Raw genomic sequence first — 24,975 nt, 5'->3', positions numbered from 1 at the left:
AGTGATCTTGTACTTTTCTAGCCTTCTGTGTTAGAAAGTAGTCCAGGTACTTCCCGGTAGGAAGTGGTAGGATCAGCCCAAGTCCATTGTTTAGGAGGAAGAATGCTGAGAAAAACTCTTCCTGCTTCCACGTCTCTGTATTTAGAATGACTGGGAATAAGGCAGTTATTTCTAGGAAGTGTGCTAAAATACTGATGATGGCATCAGACTTTGTTGTCATATGTCCTGAATATGTTCACTTTACTTCTGTGAGAAGTGGTAAGTGGTTCCAGAGGGAGAGATCCTCAGGGACCAGGATTGCCTGGTGGAGGGGAAGCCTGGTTGGAACAGCTGGTGAGAAACGCCAGGAGCTCAAAGAGCCGCAGAGGGTGTAGGTTTACAGCTATGTATACCGTGGTAAGAAAGTGGGGCACTAGAAGGAGACAGTTCATCTACTTCAAAACTGTGCCTATTCTATCCAAACTGAATGCAAAGCAAGAGGCAAAAGAGAAAAAGGCTCTGGTTCAATTCCTGCTTGCATTCATATTTCAACTCTTTTTTTTTTTTGGCCTCTTTTCAGTGATTGGTACACTATTATTCTTTCTAAATAAAGTAATTTTCTTGATGACTCTTTATTTTAAATTTCTTCCCTAAAAATGAAAAGACATTTTAAAATCACTGAAGCTAATTTGTTAGTTACTTAGAAGATGGATTCTATAAACCATATTTATAACTCTTAGCTTAAATATTTGCATTTATCTCATGCCAGAATTCTTTGAGGACTGACTAAACATAGAATTCAAAAGATTGAAGAACAGGATATTTAGAAATAACTAACAATTATGTGGTTTTAATCCTGTTAGTGTAGCCTGTATATGTAAATTAATGCCAGAAGTTTTTATGGAAAATTTTGCAATTCTTGCTTTGCAAATGTTCAAGGATTTCTTATTAATTAAGGTGAATGTTAAACATGCAAATAGTGTTAGAAATGAAATATTTTAATTTCTCAACTATCTACTGACTTTTAATAAGGATTAAACATGTAAAACCCCTCAAAGGTACTACAAGGAAAGTGCAGATGTTATCAATTTCATATTGTAAAGCTTTGAGTTCTTCATTAAATATATGGAAATTAAAGTTCCTATTCAGTCATGATGGATTTCAAATTTTTTAGGTTTTCTTTGTTTACCATTGTACTGTAATATAATGCATTATAGAATAAATAAAACAACTGTTCTTCTAATTTGTTAGGTGAAAATAGAAGCACAGTTATGTGTGTGTGCATGTGTGTGTGCACGTGTGTGTGTGTGTGTGTGTTTGTGTGACAAAGGCTTGAATTTTACATCAATTATATAACTATTTTCAGTGAAAAAGACTGTATGTTGCCTTAGTCCTTCCCCTGGATTTCCTATCAGAAAAAGGGTAAGGTTGGCCGCTGGCTTAAAAAAACAAAAACAAAAACAAAAACAAAAAAACCACACACACAAAACCAACAAGATAGTGCATCTAGGAAGTTATAAGGAAAATTTCCATAATTTATACTAGAAAGAACTATTTGTTTCTATTTAGGAAGTTAGAATAGTTTTTCTCTTTCTTTTTCAATATAGGTTTCTGTTAACCCATGGCCTGAAATACAAGTCTGGTACTCTGTTGGCTCATTAAAGACAAACAGACAAACAAACAAAAAACCCCACCCCAAACTCTCTGTTACCTATTTTCTCCTCTTCTGTGCTCGATTATTTAATTAGTACACATTCCTGGAGATGAAATAAATGAAATAACATTGTAGAAAGCATATTTCTTTCATTATAAGCACGAATAGGAACGATAATGGTTATCTTGAGGATTTATTAGTCTGCACAATACATTGTTTTCATTAGATACAATGCACCTTTTCTATATTACTGTGGAGCAGCATGACTGACCATTTGGACTGAATCAGTTATTTAATTATGGGAAATAACTGGCCTGATGCAATGGTTGTTCTACAGTATCAGAGAAAGTTGTCCTAGGGGTCGAGAGCAGTAGTTCTTCATCTTTAGAGTGTAAGGGCAGAGGAAGAACATCCATTTGAGGTAAGGTCAGAACCCTGGGCAGAGAAAAGTGGGGAAGGATAAGAAATTATCTCTTCTTGTTTTATTTTTAGACATACTGCTAAACTCATTTTGGAATTTAGAGTACCTTTACAGAAGAGTATGCAATTTTTCTATTTATGAAGATGAAGAAATGGAGAGACTGATGTCTGGTGAAGACATAGGATTCCCATAATCCCTAGAGGTATAGTCAGAATTCAGGCTGTCCTCTTGTGTAAATAGTGGCAAAGCCCATCATCATTGCCATTTTGGTCCATTTTCTTTCCTGGGTCTCCTTAGCTGAAAATGAGATGCTCATATTGGTTCTCAGTATCCTACCTCAGGGACTGAATCACCTGTAGGTCAGAGTTGGAGTGAAAACATGAAAAAGCCAAATATAAGGTAATGTTGAGAAATTCATGGAAAAGTGGAATTGAAAGATAAGTTCATTTTGGGAAACGAATTTTGAAATCCAAATTATTTTCTCATAACACACATTGTTAATGAGCTTTTTGAAGATTCTGGTATGCAGTTGTTATTGTTGCTATGGCCTTCCTGTCTTTCTTATTTCCTTCCTTCCTTCCTTCCTTCCTTCCTTCCTTCCTTCCTTCCTTTCTCTCTCTCTCTCTCTCTCTTTGCATTTGAGCCATCATCAGCTTTTTCAGACAGAACAGTTTCAAAGGAATGTAAAACATCAAAATCTTTTAATGTGTGTGTAAATTTTTCATTATTTATCAACAAAAACACAATTGGAATTAGTAACAGGTAGAATTTGAGACTTACCTCTTTTAATAGCTCTTATTTCTAAGTAAAGTTCTTGGTTTGTTCACATTTTTGCAAACACCATAAGCTAAAATGTTCAAATGGGAGTTTGCAGATAAAGAACATGGCAACGAATAATAGGTACAAATCGTTTAAACTCTTATGTAAAATTTGATAAGATGTTTTATATAACTTTAATGAATTGGCAAGGTTTTGTACAGAAAACAGTTCCAGATAGCAAACATGTACAAGGAATTTAGTCAAACAATTTTTTGGCAAGAATATTATGAATTTTGCAATCAGTTGAGAGCCAATGAAATACAAAGATGAGTCTAGTTAATAATCTACAATTATTGGTTAAAGAAGTATATTAGTGCTGAGTTCCTTCCATTCACCCTATCTTTTCTCTTCTACCAACCCACAGCCTTTGGCACAATGAAGTGGGTAACCTTTATCTCCCTTCTTTTCCTCTTCAGCTCTGCTTATTCCAGGGGTGTGTTTCGCCGAGAAGCACGTAAGAATTCTGGTTTTCTGTTGCTCAATTTTTATCTCATTTTCCTAGTAAAAGATGTTTCGGTAAACTCTTCATCTATCTTTAAAGCATTGTTTTTTTTTAGTATTTGTTGTTAGAATGTTGTAAGAAATATTTTATATTTGTGAGCCCTTATGAGATTATCTTTGTATTTCAAACATCCTAGGTGAAAAAGGTACAGAGAACTGTTTAGTGGTTATAATTATTTTGTGCATAAATGAACTTGAGACAGTGTCATAAAGTTCATGAAGCAGAGGTGAAGATAGAATTTGTAACTCCAACTATCTCTTACCCTATTCACTGTGTTATCCTTTACAAAACATAGCAAAAAAAAATGTTTGCGGTGTTAATTTTACAAATAGAGCTCATATTTAGTTACTTTTGTTTCAGACTGTCTTCTTTTTTTTAAGATTTATTTATTTATTTGAAAGAGTTACACAGAAAAAGGAGACACACACACACATACACACACACACAGAGAAAGAGAGAGAGAGAGAGAGAGAGAGAGAGAGAGAGAGTCTTCTATCCAATGGTTCGCTTCCCAATTGGCTGCAATGGCCGGAGCTGTACTGATCCGAAGCCAGGAGCCAGGAGCTTCTTCCGGGTCTCCCATATGGGTGCAGGGGCCCAAGGACCTGAGCCATCTTCTATTGCTTTCGCAGGCCACAGCAGAGAGCTGGATAGAAAGTGGAGCAGCCGGGCCTCGAACCCATATGGGATGCCGGCACTGTAGGCCAGGGCGTTAACCTGCTGTACCACAGCGCCGGCCCCCCAGATTGTCTTCTTAATAGCTGTTATTAGATACTACAAGAACTTTAAATCATATCCAAATTTGAATAGATAGCTACAAATACTTAAAGATTTTTTTTTAATTTTTTTAATTTTTTTTTTTTATTTTTGATAGGCAGAGTGGACAGTGAGAGAGAGAGACAGAGAGAGAAAGGTCTTCCTTTGCCGTTGGTTCACCCTCCAATGGCCGCCGCTGCAGCCGGCGCACCGCGCTGATCCGATGGCAGGAGCCAGGATCCAGGTGCTTTTCCTGGTCTCCCATGGGGTGCAGGGCCCAAGCACCTGGGCCATCCTCCACTGCACTCCCTGGCCATAGCAGAGAGCTGGCCTGGAAGAGGGGCAACCGGGACAGAATCCGGCGCCCCGACCGGGACTAGAACCCGGTGTGCCGGCGCCGCAAGGTGGAGGATTAGCCTATTGAGCCACGGCGCCGGCCTCTTAAAGATTTTTAAAACAGCATTCTTGGAAATTGAATAATTCTGTTTAAATGCAGAAGAAATAGCTCATCATCAGCTTAAGGTTTTCTGGATAGGTCAGAGTTCAAATTTTGGAATGAAACATAAAGCATAATAACTTGTAGTTTTCTCCAGTCTCTATATAACTCTTTTGTCTTTTTTTTTTTTTTTTTGCCCTTCTTGCAGATAAAAGTGAGATTGCTCATCGGTTTAATGATGTGGGAGAAGAACATTTCATAGGCCTGTAAGTTAAAATATGAAAGAGTCAAATTTTGTGTTTGTGATGACCTGGAGGTTCCAGATACTAGAACAGAGCTGTCCAATAGAATTTTCTGCACTGATGGAAACATTATGTATCATGCTTTCCAATATGGTAGCCATTGGTCATGGATGGCTACTGAGTACTTTAAATATGGCAAGTGCAACTGAGGGGCATAAATTTAAATTGTATTTAATTTTAATAAATTTACATTTATGTAGTCACATGTGGTTAGTGGCTACTATATTGGATGGTGAAACACTCAAACTCTGCTATAACCTGCCTCATGGAAAGGACTGTGATATGGGGTTCCTTTGCACCTCAGTTACAAAATTCCCCTTACATTGTATGAAGTCCTGTGGTTTCTTGGGAACATTTTAAAATTTTTTAATCTAAGAAGAAAATGAGAAAATAGTTTACATTATTAAAGGTCATTCTCATCCCACAACCTGATTAAATGAGGTGTGTGGGTTTTGTTTTTTATTTTAAGCAATTCAAAGGACTTACATGACTCCTAGTTTTGCCAATTACATCTAATTGGCATGCAGTTTTCATTCTTGCTCGGTGTGTGTGCATAGATATGTAACATGCACACACATACATTTAAGCATTGTGGAAATACAAGGATACTTCACAAAGTTTGAGGGAAACTAGAGGTAAAAGATAATCTTGATGCAAAAAAATTTGAAATCCATGTATATGAGGGGTCATAAAAAGTTCATGAAAAATATATATTGTAAGAAACTCCATAAATTTAAAAGTTTTTGTTCATAAAAATAAATTATTTGTATTTTTCATGAATGTTGGGACTATCCTGTTAAATATCCTCTTTGTCTACTAAGCCACATGTGCCTGGTTAGGTCTCATGTAACACCTGATGTGAACAGTCAATAATTGGTGCAGTAAGACAGATGTATAATATATAGAGCATGTGAGTACATGACTTGCCTTCTAGCATAGCAACTGGTTTTGTGTTAAAATCTTTGTGCTACAAATTCTTGTGACCTTTGTTTCAGGGTGCTGATTACCTTTTCTCAGTATCTCCAGAAGTGCCCATATGAAGAGCATGCGAAGTTAGTGAAGGAAGTAACAGACTTGGCAAAAGCATGTGTTGCTGATGAGTCAGCAGCAAATTGTGACAAATCACTTGTAAGTACATTCCAATCTTGAAGATTTTTCTTTTCTTTTAAGTACCCAAATATTTCAAATGAAGAAAATTCTTTTCAGTTTTAAAAATTATTGTTAAATGACCAGATGGTAAGCAGCACCTAAATATCTTATAGACTAATAAGTCATCACTTCTTCTGGGAGAAGACACGCTAACTGTGCCCAGTTCTAACAGACATTTCTTCACTGAGACCACACACAACAGTTTTAATGTGTCTAACTGGTAATCTGAGATTTGCAGCAATCCTTTCAGTTAGATTTTTTTTCTTAGAGGTGAATAGTGATAGCATGCTTTTATTTATTTATTTTGATTTGTTGTGTTAAGAACACGGTATGAGATCTCTCTTAACTAATTTAAAAAAATTTTTTTTGAAAAGGTTTGCTTATTTACTTGAAAGTCAGAGTTACACAGAGAGAGGAGAGGCAGAGAGAGAGGTCTTCCATCTGCTGGTTCACTCCCCAGTTGGTCCCAACGGCCGGAGCTGTGCTGATCCGAAGCCAGGAGCCAAGAGCTTCTTCCGGGTCCCCCATGCGGGTGCAGGGGCCCAAGGACTTGAGCCATCTTCTATTGCTTTCCCAGGCCATAGCAGAGAGCTGGATCAGAAGTGAAGTTGCTGGGACTTGAACCGGTGCCCATATGGGATGCCAGCACTGCAAACAGCGGCTTTATCTGCTATGCCACAGCGCCAGCCCCCTTAACTAATTTTTAATGTGCACAATACTGCATTGTTGACTATATCTTCAATTTACATAGCAGATCATCAGAGTTTACTCATCTTGCTCAATGGAAACTTTATGCTGGTTGACTAGTAACTATTTCCTCCTCTCAGCCCCTAACAACCATCACTCTACTCTTTGATTTTGTGAATTTGGTAATTTTAGATACCATATGTAAGTGGAATCATTCAGCATTTGTCTATGGCTGGTTTATTTCACTTAGCATGGTGTCCAACAAGGTCACCCATGTTGGTGTCTGTTGCAGGATTTCCTTCTTTTTAAGGCTGAATAGTATTTCATTATGTGTTTGTATATGTATCACATTTCCTTTATCCACTTATCTGTTAATGGGCATACATTACCACATCTTGACTGTTGTGCATAGTGCTGTCAGGAGCATCTCTTTGAGGTGAAAGTATGATTTTTATCTCAGAAAGTTCCAACTGATTTGTGTGCTAATTTTGTTAACTGAATGAAATAATAGTACATCTATACATTCCTCATTTTAGGGATATCTGTAGTTTTACATGTTTTGAAAAATCAAGGTACTCAGTCATTCTGAAGAACTTTGAGCTTTTGGCATTTCCAGACAAGTCTTAAAACAAGGAGAAATTATGTTTCACAACTCAGTCTATACATGCCTCTTGGGGGGCATTTTTCATTTACACTAGAGACTTTCTCTGATTTCTTTTGGTGTTCTTCTCCCTATGGGAGAATAACTAAATTGTAACAATATTGCAGTTTTAAAAATCCAAAATTTTAAAAATATACTTTTTGAAGAATTAATTTAATTCTGCATAGAACAGAATTTAGAGTATAATTTCCCTGGATGACAAGGACTTTCATAATAAAAATGAATGGGAGAAGGAAGGGATTCATTTAATGAATTAAATATTTTGAAGTAAATATTTCCAGAATTAAAAAAACTTGTATTTTTAATGCAATAACTTAATATGTAGTAGATCATGTTACTTCTCTGTTTTAAATGAAACTTACTAGAAAGTCAGACCTCTTAAAAAAGAGTACATCAAATGAGAAGTTATCTGAACACTTTGCTCTCTGATGTGAAATCACTTGCTACATAGAATGACATTTTTCCTTGATTTTTGGTAACAATAATTGCTTTCCTGGTCTTCTATATCACGTGGGAAGTGGAGTAGTGAAACACTTTTCAAAACATTTTTTGCCCTTCTGTCTTATCCTCCATAAGTAACAGGGTGGCAATTAATTCTTATGAAAATTACACAGATTTGGTCAAATGGAGGGAAATGCTAACTGGAAGGGGAGTACATTTTTATATGATTCCCTGCCAAGCTCTATCAGTATATTACATTTCCTATACTGTTCATTGCCTATAAAGAGAATAAAGTGCTTCCTATCAACTTTGTGCCCGATCTTTTCCATTTAGCATGATATTTTTGGAGACAAAATCTGTGCATTGCCAAGTCTTCGTGACACCTATGGTGACGTGGCTGACTGCTGTGAGAAAAAAGAACCTGAGCGAAACGAATGCTTCCTGCACCACAAGGATGATAAACCCGACTTGCCTCCGTTTGCGAGACCAGAAGCTGATGTTTTGTGCAAAGCCTTTCATGATGATGAAAAGGCATTCTTTGGACAGTAAGTAATTAGATATTCACATTTTTCAAAATTTAAAATTATGGAATAAATGTATGGATCAGCACTCATTATAACATTTCCACAACCAATATATTTTTCTGCCTTCAGACTTGGAAGTTTTGTTCTTATGACTACTTTTTAAAAAGATTTATTTATTTATTTGAAAGGCAGAGTTACAGAGAGAGAGGGAGAGACAGAGGGAGATCTTCCATTTACTGGGTCACTCCCCAAATGTCCACAATGACCAGAGCTGGGCCATTCTGAAGCCAGTGGCCAGGAGCTTTCTTTCATATCTTCCACGTGGATCAGGGGCCCAAGCAGTTGAGCCACCTTCTGCTGCTTTTCCAGGTGCGTTAGCAGGGAGTTGGATAAGAAGTGGAGCAGCTGGGACTTGAAATGGCACCCATATGGGATGCTGGTGTTGCAAGGGGTGGTTTTACCTGCTATCCCTTGCAGGCTCATCTTATGATCATTCTTTTTTAAAAAAGATTTATTTTATTTGTTTGAAAGAGTTACAGAGAGAGGTAGAGACGGAGAGAGAGAGAGCTCTTCCATCTGCATGGGTGCAGGGGCCCAAGGACTTGGGCCATCTTCTATTGCTTTCCCAGGCCACAATAGAGAGCTAGATTGGAAGAAGAGCAGCTGGGACTAGAACCGGTGCCCATATGGGATACCAGTACTTCAGGCCAGGGCTTTAACCCGCTGTGACACAGCGCTGGCCCCTTTATCATTCTTAAAGAAGTAATATTTGACACCATGTAATCCTATGCTACAAAAGTATGTTCAAAGTTCTGTTGATCTTGGGAATGGATGTTTAGCCAAGTGGCTAAGATGCTCACATTCTATATCAGAGTACTTGGGTTTGATTCCCAGTTCTGGCTCCTAGCTCCATCTTCCTGTACAATGCAGACCCAAGGAGGTAGGGTGATGTTTCAAATGATTGGGTTCCTGTCACCAGATCTGGATTGCTTTCTTGGCTGCTGGCTGTGCTCTGGTTGTTGCATGCATCTGGGAAGTGAATCAATGGTTGGAGCTCTCTCTGTCTCTCAAAAAAGTTTGTTCTTGAAGCAGAATATGATCTATATGAAAACATTTGAGATTGAGATATTATGAGGATACATGTACATATATATATAAATTATTCCCATAATTAATTTAATTTTTTTTTATTTTACAGCTAGATTTAATTTATCATGAGCACAGTAAACAGGCAAAATCTCCCTCTTCAAATCAAATTAACATAGAAATACAAAGTTTTACTAATGATTCCAAAACTTTTTTTTCAAGTATTTACTATCTGACCTTCATTTATTTATTTTTTTTTCACTTTTATTTAATGAATATAAATTTCCAAAGTACAGCTTATGGAGTACAATGGCTTCCCCCCCATAATTCCCTCCCACCCACAACCCTCCCCTTTCCCGATCCCTCTCCCCTTCCATTCACATCAAGATTCATTTTCAATTCTCTTTATATACAGAAGATCAATTTAGCATCTATTAAGTAAAGATTTCAAGTTTGCACCCACATAGAAACACAAAGTGAAAAATACTGTTTGAGTACTAGTTATAGCATTAAATCACAATGTACAGCACATTAAGGACAGAGATCCTACATGAGGAGTAAGTGCACAGTGACTCCTGTTGTTGACTTAACAAATTGACACTCTTGTTTATGGCATCAGTAATCACTCTAGGCTCTTGTCATGAGTTGTCAAGGCTATGGAAGCCTTTTGAGTTCACCAACTCTGATCATATTTAGACAAAGTTGTAGTCAAAGTGGAAGTTCTCTCCTCCCTTCAGAGAAAGGTACCTCCTTCTTTGTTGACCTGTTCTTTCCACTGGGATCTCACTTGTAATTTGATTTTAGTCAGCAACATTATATCACCAAAATTTAACCGGATATGCATATACATCTGCACCTCCCATATATAAATTTAATCTGTCCTTTCACTCAAAGAATGACAAAACGGCTCTCAGGTGCAAATTGGGCTACTTGATAAATTATTTTGGGGGGAGGTTTTTGCTATAGAAAACTACTCACCAGCAGGCGTTGTGGCTCACTTGGTTAATCCTCCACCTGCAGCGCCGGCATCCCATATGGGTGCCGGGTTCTAGTCCTGTTGCTGCTCTTCCAGTCCAGCTCTCTGCTGTGGCCCGGGAGGGCAGTGGAGGATGGCCCAAGTGCTTGGGCCCTGCACCCGCATGGGAGACCAGGAGGAAGCACCTGGCTCCTGGCTTTGGATCAGCATGGTGCTGGCCGTGGCAACCATTTGGGGGGTGAATCAACGGAAGATCTTTCTCTCTCTCTCTCTCTCTCACTGTCTATAACTCTACCTGCTAAATAAATTCAAAAAAAGAAAACCACTAACCCTCTTTTCTTTTTTAAATTGTAGCTATTTATATGAAGTTGCCAGAAGACATCCTTACTTTTATGCCCCTGAACTCCTTTACTATGCTCAGAAGTACAAAGCCATTCTAACAGAATGTTGCGAAGCTGCTGATAAAGGGGCCTGCCTCACACCTAAGGTATTCCACCAAATAATAAAAGAACCAGTTCACAGTGCGAGCTCAGATCCTGTCTACCTTATTGGCTGGTTAGTCAGGGAAGCTAAGTCTCTGGTATAAAATGCCCTATGTGGTCAAAACAGTCTGCCTCACTGCTGTATCCCCCAAAGGTCTGCCATTCTCAGAAATGCCTCTGATCTCATTCCTTCTGCGATTTTCCAGTGCTGGTCCGACCAGGGCGTCACTGTGTGCGTGTCTAAACATCCTACTGCTCTTTACTAAGGGGAGGTCATCTGTAGAGTGAGGTACAGAGATGCCCATTTGTCAACTGGCACAGCAAGGGGCCACAGCTTTAGTTTATCTTTTCATGAAAATTTTACTGGGGAAGAGAATTTGAAGTAGAAGATTTTACTACATCTAGAAGTCCAAATTCATTCACTTATTCTATAAAAATTTATTATGTAGTTCATTCTCTTTTTTGGGGAAATTTATTGATATGAGAAGGGGTGGAAGAGGACCTAAAATGAAGAATCCAACCAACTTTCATTTGCTGAGGAGTATTGGTGTCCTCTTTTCTCCCTCATCTCCTTTCAATGCCCAGTTCCCTGGGAGGGCTCGAGACTGCCTTGGATCACCTAGAGGCTTCCACTATGGCCAGATTAATTTTGTCTCTTTCTATATAGCTACATGATTATTTACCAAAAGGAGTACTTGGGAATGTAGGTGTTATTTATCTCTGTAAAATTTAATTTGGGGCAGTCTGATCTGAATTTAGGTGTTTTATGTAGAATTTGTTTCTAATTTTTTAAAAATATTCTTTTCTGTAGCTTGATGCTTTGAAGGAAAAAGCCCTGATTTCAGCTGCCCAAGAGAGACTCAGGTGTGCCAGTATTCAGAAATTTGGAGACAGAGCTTACAAAGCATGGTAAATATTTTTTTAAACATTGTTTACATCTTTGCAGCAAAGTAAATGATGATGGTTAAGTTGAAAAAATTGTGAAATGTGATATTTTACACAGTGCTTTCCAATACATTTTTTCAGTTGTGTAAAAGGTGGAAATTTAATAGAGGTGAAAATCAGAATATCAATGACAAGTTAACATTATGGTTCATCATTTCTTCTATGGAGTCAAAGATTTAGAGGACATTATCTATTATATTTTTGACCTAAAAGAAAGGAAAAATAGGTAAATCCCATTCGCTTTTAAAGATTTGGGACCTTATTGTAATGGTCCATTATTTCATGTTATTTTACCTTTCAATGACCCAAAAGTGTCTCCTGGTCCTATTTTGTCCCAATAATTAAATCCAATTATCAACTACGTCAATATTACTTCTCATTTTCTCAGAGCTTCAACTTTGCTCTTTATGTCACATTTTGGAATGGGCCTCTGTTTTTATGCTTGTATTAATAGCTGATTATAGGAGCATCCTTCAATGTCTGAGTTAAGAAAAATACTCCAACTCCGTCATTTGCTGGTCAGCAACAGATCTGTAAAGGAGATAAAATGAATATAACAGGCATTACACCCACTCTTTGAAAATTCTCAACCAAACCAGTCAGGCCCTTTAGTCTTACCATCTACATCGCCAAAATAAACCAAATCAACCCCCACATGAAACAATACACAGTAAAACAGGCCGTCATTGATTCTGGGGAAGAAATCTTCCTTTTTAGATTTAGATGATTCTGAAATGAGTCAGTAGGGAATGAGAACACTATTCTAGTCCATCTCATCACAGAACTTAACAACTGTGCTGGGCCAATTTCTTGGTATAAGAGTGCGTAATGAATTTCTCTAATGCGGTGCAAGTTATGAAATTTCTTTTCTCAGAAACCTTTAGAAGGGAGGAAAATGTGTTTTAATTGAGTAAAAGAAGATAACGTGAGTGTGTGGTACTTCCCAGATTCCAGAATGCTTTCCTATGTACCATCTACTTTACTCCTCAGAACAGGCCTTTGATTTAGCATTCTGTTATGACACTGTAGAGGCTCAAGTTCAGGCAGGGGAAGGAACCTGCCTTGGGTCACACTGCTAAGAACTGATAAAGTCAGATCTGGAAGTCAGATTTGGTTCCAAATGTGATGTTTCTCAGCCTGCTGACCCCTTTAGAACTCCTCTTTGATTTCAGTTTTTATGAATTACTAGATTTCTTTCTCCACCATGTGTACTCTTTTGATGGATAATTCTTCCCTAAAACAATAACTCTGATTCAGAGCTAGCATTTAAATAAGAACTAATGATTTTTAAAAATAATTTCTATGTCAGTTTGTGTTGAATTTCCTTGTTATAAGTGGTATTTCCCTTTGTGCTTGCAAGTAAAATATTGCATGATAATAATAATTGGATGGGAAAATTTTCTTTTTAGGGCACTTGTTCGTCTGAGCCAAAGATTTCCCAAGGCTGACTTCACAGACATTTCCAAGATAGTGACAGATCTCACCAAAGTCCACAAGGAATGCTGCCACGGTGACCTGCTTGAATGTGCAGATGACAGGGTAAAGAGCCTTACCTGCTGAAGTGGGTAGGATGAACATGAGGGGACTTTTATGAGTTCATGGAAATTTTGAAATCGGTGCGTAGTTCTCACAATAGATACGTTGAGTCATTGGTGGCAGCTGAGTGCAGACTGAGGTTATCTTCTTTGCTCTCATCTACTCCATCTCCACGTTTCCCCTGCTTAAACCTGGTTATTACTAAATAACCAGATGAACTCATTCACTGATTTGTAACCCCTTTCAGTTACACTGTGAGAGCATGGGCTTAACCTGAAGGAGGACAGTTACAGAAGAAGATCTTTGAGGAGGTGGGTGGGGTTGGACAAGGGTCAGTACCTGAAAAGACCTTGGGAAATGACACATTAGGGTTCTTTCAACATGTTTGTGAAAAAAAAAAAAAATGAAAAAGGAAGTTCATTTTGGTGTGCACATATTTTGAAGCCCACACATAGTTTTTTTTTTTTAAGATTTATTTTATTTATTTGAAAGAGTTACAGAGAGAGGTAGAGACAGAGAGAAAGAAGTCTTCCATCTGCTGGTTCACTCCCCAATTGGCTGCAACGGCTGGAGCTGTGCTGATCCGAAGCCAGGAGCCAGGAGCTTCTCTGGGTCTCCCACATGGGTGCAGGGGCCCAAGCACCTGGGCCATCCTCCACTGCTTTCCCAGGCCATAGGAGAGAGCTGGATCGGAACAGGAGCAGCCGGGACTAGAACTGGCACCCATATGGGATACTAGCACTTCAGGCCAGGGCTTTAATCCGCTGTGCCACAGTGCTGGCCCCAGTTTTGTCATAATGCATATATTTCATGGATTTTCTGAATGCTCTGTTGTATTTCACCCCCTTTCACTCATTCTCTGTATTAAACATATGAATATTTGACATGCTGTTTTTTTTCCAAACTTGTAATATTTTCACCCTTTCTTCAAGAATTAAAATACAACCAAATACCAGAATTCTAATCTATTATGACACATCCTAAAACAATTTTTAAAATAAGATTTATTTATTGATTTGAAAGGCACAGTGTAATAGAGGGAATCTTCCATTTGCTGGTTCATTCCCCAAATGCCTGCAACAACCACTGGGGTTGCATCAGTTGAGACCAGGAGTTGGGAACTCCGTTCGGGTCTCCCATATGGATAGCAGAGACCCAATACTGGGAATATCATCTGCTGCCTCCCAGACACATTAGCAAGAAGCTAGATGGGAAGTTCAGTGTAGCTGGCCTGAACCAGCCTCCAATTTGGAATGCAGGTATTGCAAGCAGCAGCTTAATGTGCTGGACTACCATGCCTGCTCCTCCCTTCAACATTAAAGGGAGGTGCGTCATAGTTATAAGGAAGGCCAAAGACTTGTGCAATCGATTTATTCTCTAAGAATCTCATACTTAGATATTTGGCTTCAAAAGGACTATACTTAATTTGTGAGGAATATTTGGAAAAATAACACTGAGTTTTAATGAGAACAATTTAAATCCCTTAAGAGTAGAAATATAAAATTAATACATAACAGCAGTCAATTGATTACCAAATAAATAATAAGCTGTTATTGGCCAATCTTTTTTAATCAGTAGGGATATTTGAGGCTGCAGGCTTAGAATACAACTGAGAATATGTTCTTTGATGTTCATTGATATGTGTATTGTCTTGGAATACAGTGTGTTCTGCCACATAGTAAGTAGCTGGGGAGAAAGTGTAGCCATGTCAATTTATGTTGAGTAGTTTCCATCAACTTGATTGCAGGCGGACCTTGCCAAGTACATGTGTGAACATCAGGAAACAATCTCCAGTCATCTGAAGGAATGCTGTGATAAGCCAATATTGGAAAAAGCCCACTGCATTTATGGTTTGCATAATGATGAGACACCTGCTGGCTTGCCAGCAGTAGCTGAGGAATTTGTTGAGGATAAGGATGTTTGCAAAAATTATGAAGAGGCAAAAGATCTCTTCTTGGGCAAGTAAGTAGATAAGGAACTATCCTTTCACAGCTTTTATTAGGAAGATATGTGAGGCCCTTGTTTAGAGTTGCAGTAATATCTGTATTGCCAAGAATGCTTCTTGATCCTTCTCTACCCCACCCTTTAAATGTGAAACAGTTAATCAGTGTAAAAATTGTCATAAAGTATGATACATACTCATGGCAAAAGTCAAATTTCCTTACTCCTCAGGAATATTTATGGAAATATATAAATGATATCAATGTGTGCGTATTATTTATTAGTTCAAAGGATATTTCTTTTTTAAAAAGATTTATTTTATTTATTTGAAAGACAAAGTTGCAGAGAGAGGGGGGATATCAAGAGAGGGAGAGAGAGAGATCTTCCACCTCTGGTTCACTCCCAAAATGGCCACAACCGCTGGGGTAAGGCCAGGCTGAAATTGGGAACCTGGAATTTCATCTGGGTCTTCCACTTGAGTGGCAGAGGCTCAGTTACTTGGGCCATCTTCTGCTGCTTTCCCAGGCACATTAGCAGGGAGCTGGATTGGGAGTGGAGCAGCCAGATGTTTGTATGGGATGCTGGCTTACCCTGTTGTGCCATGACGCCAGCCCTCAAAGGGTATTTCTTGAACATCATTCATATATATTTGTATGTGTTAATACATATTTTCCAAGATCTGGCTATCTATCTATACCTGTTTACATGATGAAAGCAAAGAAGTATAGAAAGAAATGTGGATTCTGACACCACATAGTTTATATTTGGTTGAAAAGACATAAATTTCATAGGTTTACAATGTAATATCCACTAAAGAACCAAATATATATATTCATACTTCAAAAAGTTCATGGAAAATGGAATTAAAAGATATGTTTATTTTGGAGCAAAAATTTTAAAATCCATGTATAGTTTTATATATACATTTAACATGAACTTTTAAAAATATGTGCTTCTGTTGTTGGATTATGATACTTTGCTCTGTACTGAATAATATTACATGAAAATATAAATATAAAATTTAAAATATAAAATATAAAATTTCACTTATCCAGAGAGGAAAAAGTAAAATTAAAAAATATATTCATCTATCGTTTATCTATGTACCTGTTGTCTATCAGAATCCTTTTGCAATGTAGTCCAAATCAAACTAGTGATACATGAAAGTAAAACAATCATTCATTAAACATTTAATATGGGACAAACTGTGTTTTGCATAGATTGAGTCATGGGTTTCTCACAATCCACCCGAACAAATAGATAGCATCACTAGTCCCTTTGTACAGAAGAGGAAACTAAGATTGATAGTTTTAAGAAGATGCCCACGGTGATAGAGTGAAATAGGTGGCAGAGTCAGGAATTGAACACAGGTAACTTTAACTCTGGACCCCAAGTCTTTATTCACTAAGCTTTACTGCATAGAGTTTCATCAAATTCAGACTTTTGGAATGTATGTTGTTCATGAGCTTATTCATGTGATTTTTCTTGCTCATTTGTCCATCTAAATCTGTTTCTATCTTAATTAGGTTTTTGTATGAGTATTCAAGAAGGCACCCTGATTACTCTGTCGTTCTGCTGCTGAGACTTGGCAAGGCCTATGAAGCCACCCTGAAAAAGTGCTGTGCCACTGATGACCCTCACGCATGCTATGCCAAAGTGGTGGGTTTCCTGCAGGAAAGAAATGTAGCTCTCTGACTGATGATTCCAATAAGGACAAAGAGAAATAATGCAAGAATATGAAGTGATATATATCACAATTTAGATATTTTCTTGAGATGAGTTCAAATCTGTGTTCTTCAGCATTTATAGGAAAAATAACCTGAAATAGAATGCTTAACTAAAACCATTTTCTAGAAAAGTCTAGGAAAGAAAAAGTTGAAGAGAGCAATCTCTAACTTTACAAAGTCTTGACCATGATTTTTCTTTCTCCTAAGGCCAAAGTAAGATAAATTTATTTATTTATTTATTTGACAGGCTGAGTGGACAGTAAGAGAGAAGACAGAGAGAAAGGTCTTCTTTTTGCCGTTGGTTCACCCTCCAATGGCCGCCGCGGCCAGTGCACCGTGCAGATCCGAAGGCAGGAGCCAGGTGCTTCTCCTGGTCTCCCATGGGGTGCAGGGCCCAAGTACTTGGGCCATCCTCCACTGCACTCCCTGGCCACAGCAGAGAGCTGGCCTGGAAGAGGGGCAACCGGGACAGAATCCCGACCGGGACTAGAACCCGGTGTGCCGGCGCCGCAAGGCGGTGGATTAGCCTAGTGAGCCGCGGCGCCGGCCAAGATAAATTTAAATATCAGTTAAAGCTTCAATTTAGATATAAAGAAAATTAACTTGATTTGATGATTTATCAAGTACCAGAATTAATATCTTTTTAAAAAAATATCTATTTATTTGAAAGGCAGAGTTTCAGAGAGAGAGAGAGAGAGAGAGATAAAGAAAGGTCTTCCATTCGCTGTTTCACTCCCCAAATGCTTGCAACCCTGGAGCTGGGCACATCAGAAGCCAGGATCCCTTACTGGATACTCAGAGGCTCCCTTGGGGTTTCCTACATGGGTTCAGGGGCCCAAGCACTTGGGCTATCTTCCACTGCTTTCCCAGGCACATTAGCAGGGAGCTGGATCTGAAGTGGAGCAGCCAGCACTTGAACTGCTGACACTGCAGGCTGAGGCTTAACCCACTAAGCCACAGCGCTGGCCCCCAGAATTAATATCTTAAAGAAAGTGGTGAACCAACTTCCTTAGAATATTTTCAAATCTTTTTGAGAAGGTTTAGGAGGAGTTTTCTAAGAAATGTTTCTGGAGGAACATTTTTTTCTCTTCTCACTTCATTTCTTAGAAAACTCCTCCTAAACCTTCTCAAAGGTTAAAATAAAATAAAAGTAAAAAATAAAATAAAATAAATAAAATAAAATAAAATAAAATAGACAGTTTGAATGTCACGTGCTACATGTGGCATTGAAGATATAGTTACAAGTCTTTGGTAAAAAGGGGGACAGATCTTGTGTGAATAGTAGGGTGACTAGAGGATGACCTGAATCTGTTCCTCAAGCAGAATACCATAAACACAATTCTTTTATGTTTCAGCTTGATGAGTTTCAGCCTCTTGTGGATGAACCCAAGAATTTAGTGAAACAAAACTGTGAACTCTATGAGCAGCTTGGTGACTACAACTTCCAAAATGCGTAAGCATATTTGTTTATTGGGTAACTTTTTTATTTGATTGGTTTATAATGATCTAACACAACATATAGGCCACTTAGTATGGAACTTTTAATAATGAAATGCTGCTTATATTTGCAATCACTGTTTATCAAGAAGTACTGAGGATGTGATATGAAATAGTTGCTGGGATGGAGGGGCCTATATTTTTGAATGTTCTAAAAACATTGATTTCTTGAGAATGGATATATATAGATTGGGAGGATTGGTATACTGGAACTGAGGTTGCAGGATAGTTTATGAGCAAATAAAACAAAGTAATACTTTATAAAGAAGGAAATTGTAGGCCTTGAATTATAGTAGCTCACGAAGTAATATATAAACTGAACACAAAAATATCATAATATGAATTTAGATACATATGTTAGTATTTCAGGAAAGACTGGATTTGGAGAAGATATAGCCAGGTTTTAATGGTTACAACCTCATTTTCCCATAGAATTTCTCTCCCTAGAGGAAATAGACAGATTGGCCTGCTTGACTGATGTTCCAATTCAATAGAGCCTTAGCTATGGAGGTAAAGACAGGAAGAAACCCATCAATAAGTACATGTTTATTGTGCAACTCATATACTTACTCTTCTAACTATGGATGTTAGGAATAACAGTGAACAAGACATAGTTTTTTCCTTTAAGTATATTACAGTCAGATATTGACTTTCAATGGTGATTGACATTCTCAATAAATGATTATTAAATGCTAAATGCCGTATCAGGTTAATTGTACACTCTGTTTCTTTTAATCCCTGCACCCTCCCTATGTAGTTAAGTAAAATTGCTACCATTTTTTCACACACATCTTTAAAATTTAGCTCAGCGCTGATAAATAATTATATTAAGCTCTCAATAAATTTTATGAAAGAATGAAGCAATAATGATTTTATCAATGTAATGAACCTTCCTAGGGTAAGTCACCATCCTAAGATTTTACAGTATTACATAGGATTCAAATCCAGATTTAACTTGTTGCTCAGGTAAAGATCTTCCTCCTACTTTACCCCCACATCCCTGGGGATAGATATAATATGATGAAAATAAAAACATCTTAGTTGATTTTGACTAGTGTTCACTGATTTTTTACCATGTTAGAAAAAGCTAGCTTCTTGCTTAGCTGAAAACACTTGGACTGTTTTTGTACAGGCTCCTAGTTCGTTATACCAAGAAAGTACCTCAAGTGTCAACTCCAACTCTCGTGGAAATATCAAGAAGCCTAGGAAAAGTGGGCAGCAAGTGCTGTAAGCATCCTGAAGCAGAAAGACTGCCTTGTGTTGAAGATTATGTGAGTCTTTTAAAATATAACAAAGCTAACAATTATGAATTTGGTCTTTAGATATTGACAATGCTAACTTTCAGAAGCAGGAGTAGACTAAAGTGTGCATATGATTGTGTGAGTGTGTGTATATGGTAGTGGCAGCCAGAATTTGGTTACCTATAATAGCCTGACTATAAAAAATGAGGATTTTAAATGAGATCCCAAAGGTGATAACTTTTTTAAAAATAATTCATGAGTTTTCAATATTTTATCCTGGCATTTTCTAAATTTTCTTTCTCTGAGGTATCCTTTTAATGTGTTAGCTTAGGATTACTTTTTCCCCACTCCAACACATATTTCGAGACATACCATCTCAAATTATTTTGTTATTTATTTTCTCAAGTGATTTATTCTTTTTTTCAAGTGATTTATTCTTAAAATGCAGACCTAACTTATTAAACGAGAAAAGACTAAGAAGTACCTTAGTTGTAATTCCAAGAATAAGCAAGCCACCACCTCAATCAGCCTTGCATTCAACATTGCTAGCTAAAATGCATCGCTTATTTTGTGTGCTGGAAAGTAGGTGTTTTTGGAAAACTTTGAACTTTGCTTCCTTTCAAGTTCTGCTCTCCTGCCTGTTTTTTAGCTGTCCGTGGTCCTGAACAGGTTGTGCGTGTTGCATGAGAAGACACCAGTGAGTGAGAAAGTCACCAAATGCTGCTCAGAGTCATTGGTCGACAGACGACCATGCTTTAGCGCCCTGGGCCCCGATGAAACATACGTCCCCAAAGAATTTAATGCTGAAACATTCACCTTCCATGCGGACATATGCACTCTTCCAGAAACGGAGAGGAAAATCAAGAAACAAACGTGAGCAGTATTTCGTTATTGCTTGTGTTTGTGGTTTTGATAGTGGGAAATATAAACTGAAATGAGCAACCTTTGATTAAGTAGTGGTTATATTCTCTAGAGAAAATTATTAGCCTTATTAACCTGAGACAAATGTCTAGAACAAAATGAATGGATTTTTTTTCTTAGCAAAATGACTATATTATAATCTTGGCTACAAATTCTTCAGAGTACTATGATGGATAAAAGACATAGTAAAACAACATCTTATTCCAGATCAAGTAGAAAAAACCGGACCATTAATTAATGGATTTGTGCATGTTGGCACATAGTTACTAGAAATCATAGCTAAATTTATTACTAGGCATGAATGCTTTTGTAGAAAAGTTTGTCTATGGTTACCCCAGAGATGAGGCAAATGGTAAGTTGTGATTTTTGCAATGTGACTTGGAGAAAAACACCTCAAAATGTGAATTATGAGACCTAACTCCCTACTGTTGTTATAAAGGAGTTGACTTGCATGAAATTTAACACAGGAAGTTGCTAAGTTGCTATCATTTCTGGTGGGCTACAACCATGGTCCCTACTTAACAGTAATATTGTTAAGCCTCTCATGCAATATAGCTCTTTCTAGCATTGTCTCTACAAATGTCAATGGAAGAGAACCACTGGCTTCCATGAGTTTGAATAATCTTATTTCCTATAGTACCCCCTCCATCATTAATACTGAATGATGCAAATTTCAAAGATCAAATATAAATATTTTTATATGAAAAACTTTTAAAGTGAAGTGTGGAATAATTAAAATTTTAAAGACCATTTTTAGCTTTGAAATAGTTATAAAATTAAGTCTGGACTGACCTTTAAAATCTGAAGAATACATAAATGCAATACATAATCCTCTCTAGAAATTTACTGCAAAGAGATTTGTTGAAAACATGCAAGGTATTGAGCAGTTTACACTGATTATCTCATTTGATTTGTCAGCCAACCATAGGAAATTGGATTTTGTTACCTGAATTATTTGGAGGTGGGGTGGGTGGGTGGTGGTGGGGAGAATATTGAAGCTTGTAGTGAATGTGCCTGGCCTCGAATCCAGAGTTGCCTGGCTCAGTGTTTGTAATCTTAAATGGTGGCTCTACTAGTTTTACCGTCACAAGACTTCTTGAGGTAAATAACAATTTTCCTGCTGTTTTGTTTTCTTTTTCCATTTAAATGCAGGGCACTTGTTGAGTTGGTGAAACACAAGCCCCACGCAACAAATGATCAACTGAAAACTGTTGTTGGAGAGTTCACAGCTTTGTTAGACAAGTGCTGCAGTGCTGAAGACAAGGAGGCCTGCTTTGCTGTGGAGGTACTGGAGTTGCCTTCATTTTAATATGTCTAAGTTTTATTTTTGTGTGTTTGGGCAGGTTAGGGGTTATGGATTTATATATTGAAGGTATGTGGGACAGGCATCTTATTCTACGCACAATTAGTTGCTTATAGAATGACTTACACAGTTCTTGGTTTTTATCTTCTATTGCCTTGTGGCATATTGTTTATAATGCCTATTCAGTTTCCAGATTTGTGATGTTTATGAACATAGGAATATTTATGAGGCTTGAAGTCTTTTGCTCATGAGAATAAAACATTAATTTATTTAAACATTTTCTTGAAAAGTATTGATCTGTGATTTGATTAATTTTATAATTTTATAGGTTAGTGGGGAAATTTACATTTAAATGTCTGATTCATTTAATATTCCCTTCTATGGCCCAGTAGTAATTTCTTTATTCTTTTGGTGGCAATGGATGCCAGTGAATTTCCTTCCAGGGTTTCTGGTGGTAAATTGGATTTAAAGGATTTGATGTATGTAAAACTTTGAAATCAACAATGGCTATATAACCACTAATTTTTTATTCTAATAATAATGCCTATATTTTCTTAATATTTGTCATTTCTTTATATTTAGGGTCCAAAACTTGTTGAATCAAGTAAAGCTACCTTAGGCTAAAAAATCACAGCCACAATAATCTCAGGTAACTATACTTTTGATTTTTTGAAGCAGTAATTATAATAGTTATTATTAAAATTGTAAAGATTAGTCATTTTCCAAGAAACCTGCAGACCGGGACAATCACTATTCTTAGCTCTTTATATATTAATTTATTTAACTCCCCAAATAGTGGCTGACTGGGTACCATTATTATTCCAATTTTGTAGGTAATATAATGAAAGTCCAAGTCAAGGCATGGGTTAAATAATTTACCCAAGGGACATCCAACTAGGAGTGACAGGTGAAGCCAAAAATTCAAAATTTCAAACCAGAGTAAGAGGTCACCACTGGCCTATTCAAAGTCATCCATGTTAGTAGGAAGATACCCTAAGCATTAAACTAAACCATAGGAAAAAATATCTTTATGCATTAAAAACAGTAGATTACCAATAATTTCATGTGGTTTAACCTAGTAGTACAGTAAATTCATTTCATTGGGTTGACATGATCTATCTACCTCATGTAAACTTCCACTTTACAGTGGATAACCTGCCACTAAATTTGCAATGTCAAGATGCTGGACTGTAACAGGACATCTCTTCTTGTGACAAAAGAACCCACTTTAAAACAGAGATGTTTGAATATAAATGTGTTCTACTCATTTTGCTTGTAGTATTTTGGGAGTGATTAAAAAATTGAATAATAATGAACCAAAATGTTGTTAAAAACAAGTTGTCCAACTATTTTCTTAGCATCAATTATTTTCATGTTGTCCAGACTGCCTACCATGTATAGTTCATTGTTATCACTCTTTGCTCACATAATAATAACTACTTATTGTGTGTTCAGACAAGGAAGTAATTTTGTATCAACACAAATTGGTAACTTAAAAATGTGACTTGTTTTAGTACAAAGTGAAAGCATTTTCTACCTAGAGTTCTAACCGTGGGAAGATGCTTTTGTTGGCAATAACTTAGTTAAGAAGTAGGTGGTAAGAAAATGACTGAGAAGTGAGGATGAATAGCCTCTGACCCTGAAGCTGGAGGGATCTGATGACATCAGTGATAAAGAGAACATTTTCAACACTTACTGTGTCCTCCTCCTTTGCTCAACAGGAGCATTTGACTGCTGTAGTCTAGGACAGGCTTAAATTGTTTTCACTGTTGGAAACTGCAGAAAGAAAATCTAAGTACCTTAGCACTGTATTAATAGATTCCAAAAATGCCTGCTATTTTACAAACAGCAATTGAATTTGTCACTTTGTTTTTCAGCCTACCCTGAGAATAAGAGAAGAGAAATGAAGACCCAGAGCCTATTCATCTGTTTTTCTTTTCTGTTGATATAAAACCAACAGCCTATCTAAGTCATACAAATTCCTTCAAACATTTGGCCTCTTTTCTCTGTGCTGCAATTAATAAAAAATGAAAACTAATATATTGGTCTGGAATTGTTATTTTCCAAAGATGTGTTGCCATTCTGAAGATTTTGTAGATTCTGTGAAAATTTGATGTGTTCTTTCTTATTGCACTTTAGGAGAGGACTTATATCTCTTTATGGGGTAATTAAAGATAAGAAACATTAATTATGAGTTATGGATTCTAAGCATTCAAAAACAATATCATTATGATGATTCTAAATAAAAGGATAAAAACTGCAGCAGGGGTGAGGCATATCTTACTACTGGGCATGGGGGAAGTGTCACTATGTTCCTAAATCTGTATATATGTAATCCATGAAACTTGTATAACTTAAATAAAATTTTAAAAAATTAAAAATATATATACAAATAAATTACTAAGTAAGGCAATTCATAGGAAAAGGCCTGATAGGTCTGTAAATTTATAGACAAAATTATAAGACAAATGACTACCTCTGAAAAGGCAAAAGAAGATCAATATTGGGTGCACATGTTAATTTTATACAAGAAAATTTCCCCCTCCAAATCTTGTACTGCTCAACAGACTTTTATCACTGCTTCTTCATAGCTTGCCATGTCACTAATCTCTTTCTATAATGCTTTTCTTCCTGGATTCCCACGCTGGTATAGGGGCCCAAGATGGCCCATGTTCTACTGCTTTCCCAGAACATAGCAGAGAGCTGGATGGGAAGCAGAGCAGGTGGAACTTGAACCAGCACCCTTATGAAATGCTGGTGGCAGCCTTACCTGCTATGCCATGGTACCGGCCCCCCTACTTTTAATTTTTACAAAGATCTATTTTCAGTTTGCTTAATGATCATGTAATTAACACTACACTAAAAATAGAGTTCAAAAGATAGTATGAAGAAAAAGAAAACACTGTTCCTCAACAGAAGAGACAAGGGCTATAAACAATCATTGAGTTTCAAAATGTCCATGTCACTCCAATATATTACATTTCAGGTA

General features: G+C 37.1%; 1 protein-coding gene and 1 long non-coding RNA gene across 2 annotated transcripts; one reads left to right on the top strand and one right to left on the bottom strand.

Annotated features, from left to right (window-relative positions):
- Nucleotides 1–1,812: 1,812 nt before the first annotated feature.
- On the bottom strand, nucleotides 1,813–2,983 carry LOC103350777 (uncharacterized). The gene is made up of 3 exons (XR_518673.4): nucleotides 2,835–2,983; nucleotides 2,161–2,407; nucleotides 1,813–2,068 (listed from the first exon to the last, which is right to left on the bottom strand). It is a non-coding gene; the product is annotated as an uncharacterized lncRNA (long non-coding RNA).
- Nucleotides 2,984–3,239: 256 nt separating this feature from the next.
- On the top strand, nucleotides 3,240–23,946 carry ALB (albumin; the record flags this gene model as incomplete). Its single annotated transcript, NM_001082344.1, is given in 17 exon segments — nucleotides 3,240–3,327; nucleotides 4,776–4,833; nucleotides 5,865–5,997; nucleotides 8,141–8,352; nucleotides 10,748–10,880; nucleotides 11,687–11,696; nucleotides 11,699–11,710; nucleotides 11,712–11,784; nucleotides 13,230–13,359; nucleotides 15,104–15,318; nucleotides 16,824–16,956; nucleotides 18,380–18,477; nucleotides 19,654–19,792; nucleotides 20,412–20,635; nucleotides 21,836–21,968; nucleotides 22,569–22,635; nucleotides 23,864–23,946. Coding segments are annotated over 16 exon segments (1,824 nt in total). The 3' UTR covers nucleotides 22,611–22,635; nucleotides 23,864–23,946.
- Nucleotides 23,947–24,975: the final 1,029 nt, after the last annotated feature.

Source organism: Oryctolagus cuniculus, chromosome 8 (assembly GCF_964237555.1).
Source record: "Oryctolagus cuniculus chromosome 8, mOryCun1.1, whole genome shotgun sequence".
NCBI classification, from domain to species: Eukaryota; Metazoa; Chordata; class Mammalia; order Lagomorpha; family Leporidae; genus Oryctolagus; species Oryctolagus cuniculus.
This window is presented reverse-complemented; position numbering and strand designations above follow the sequence as displayed.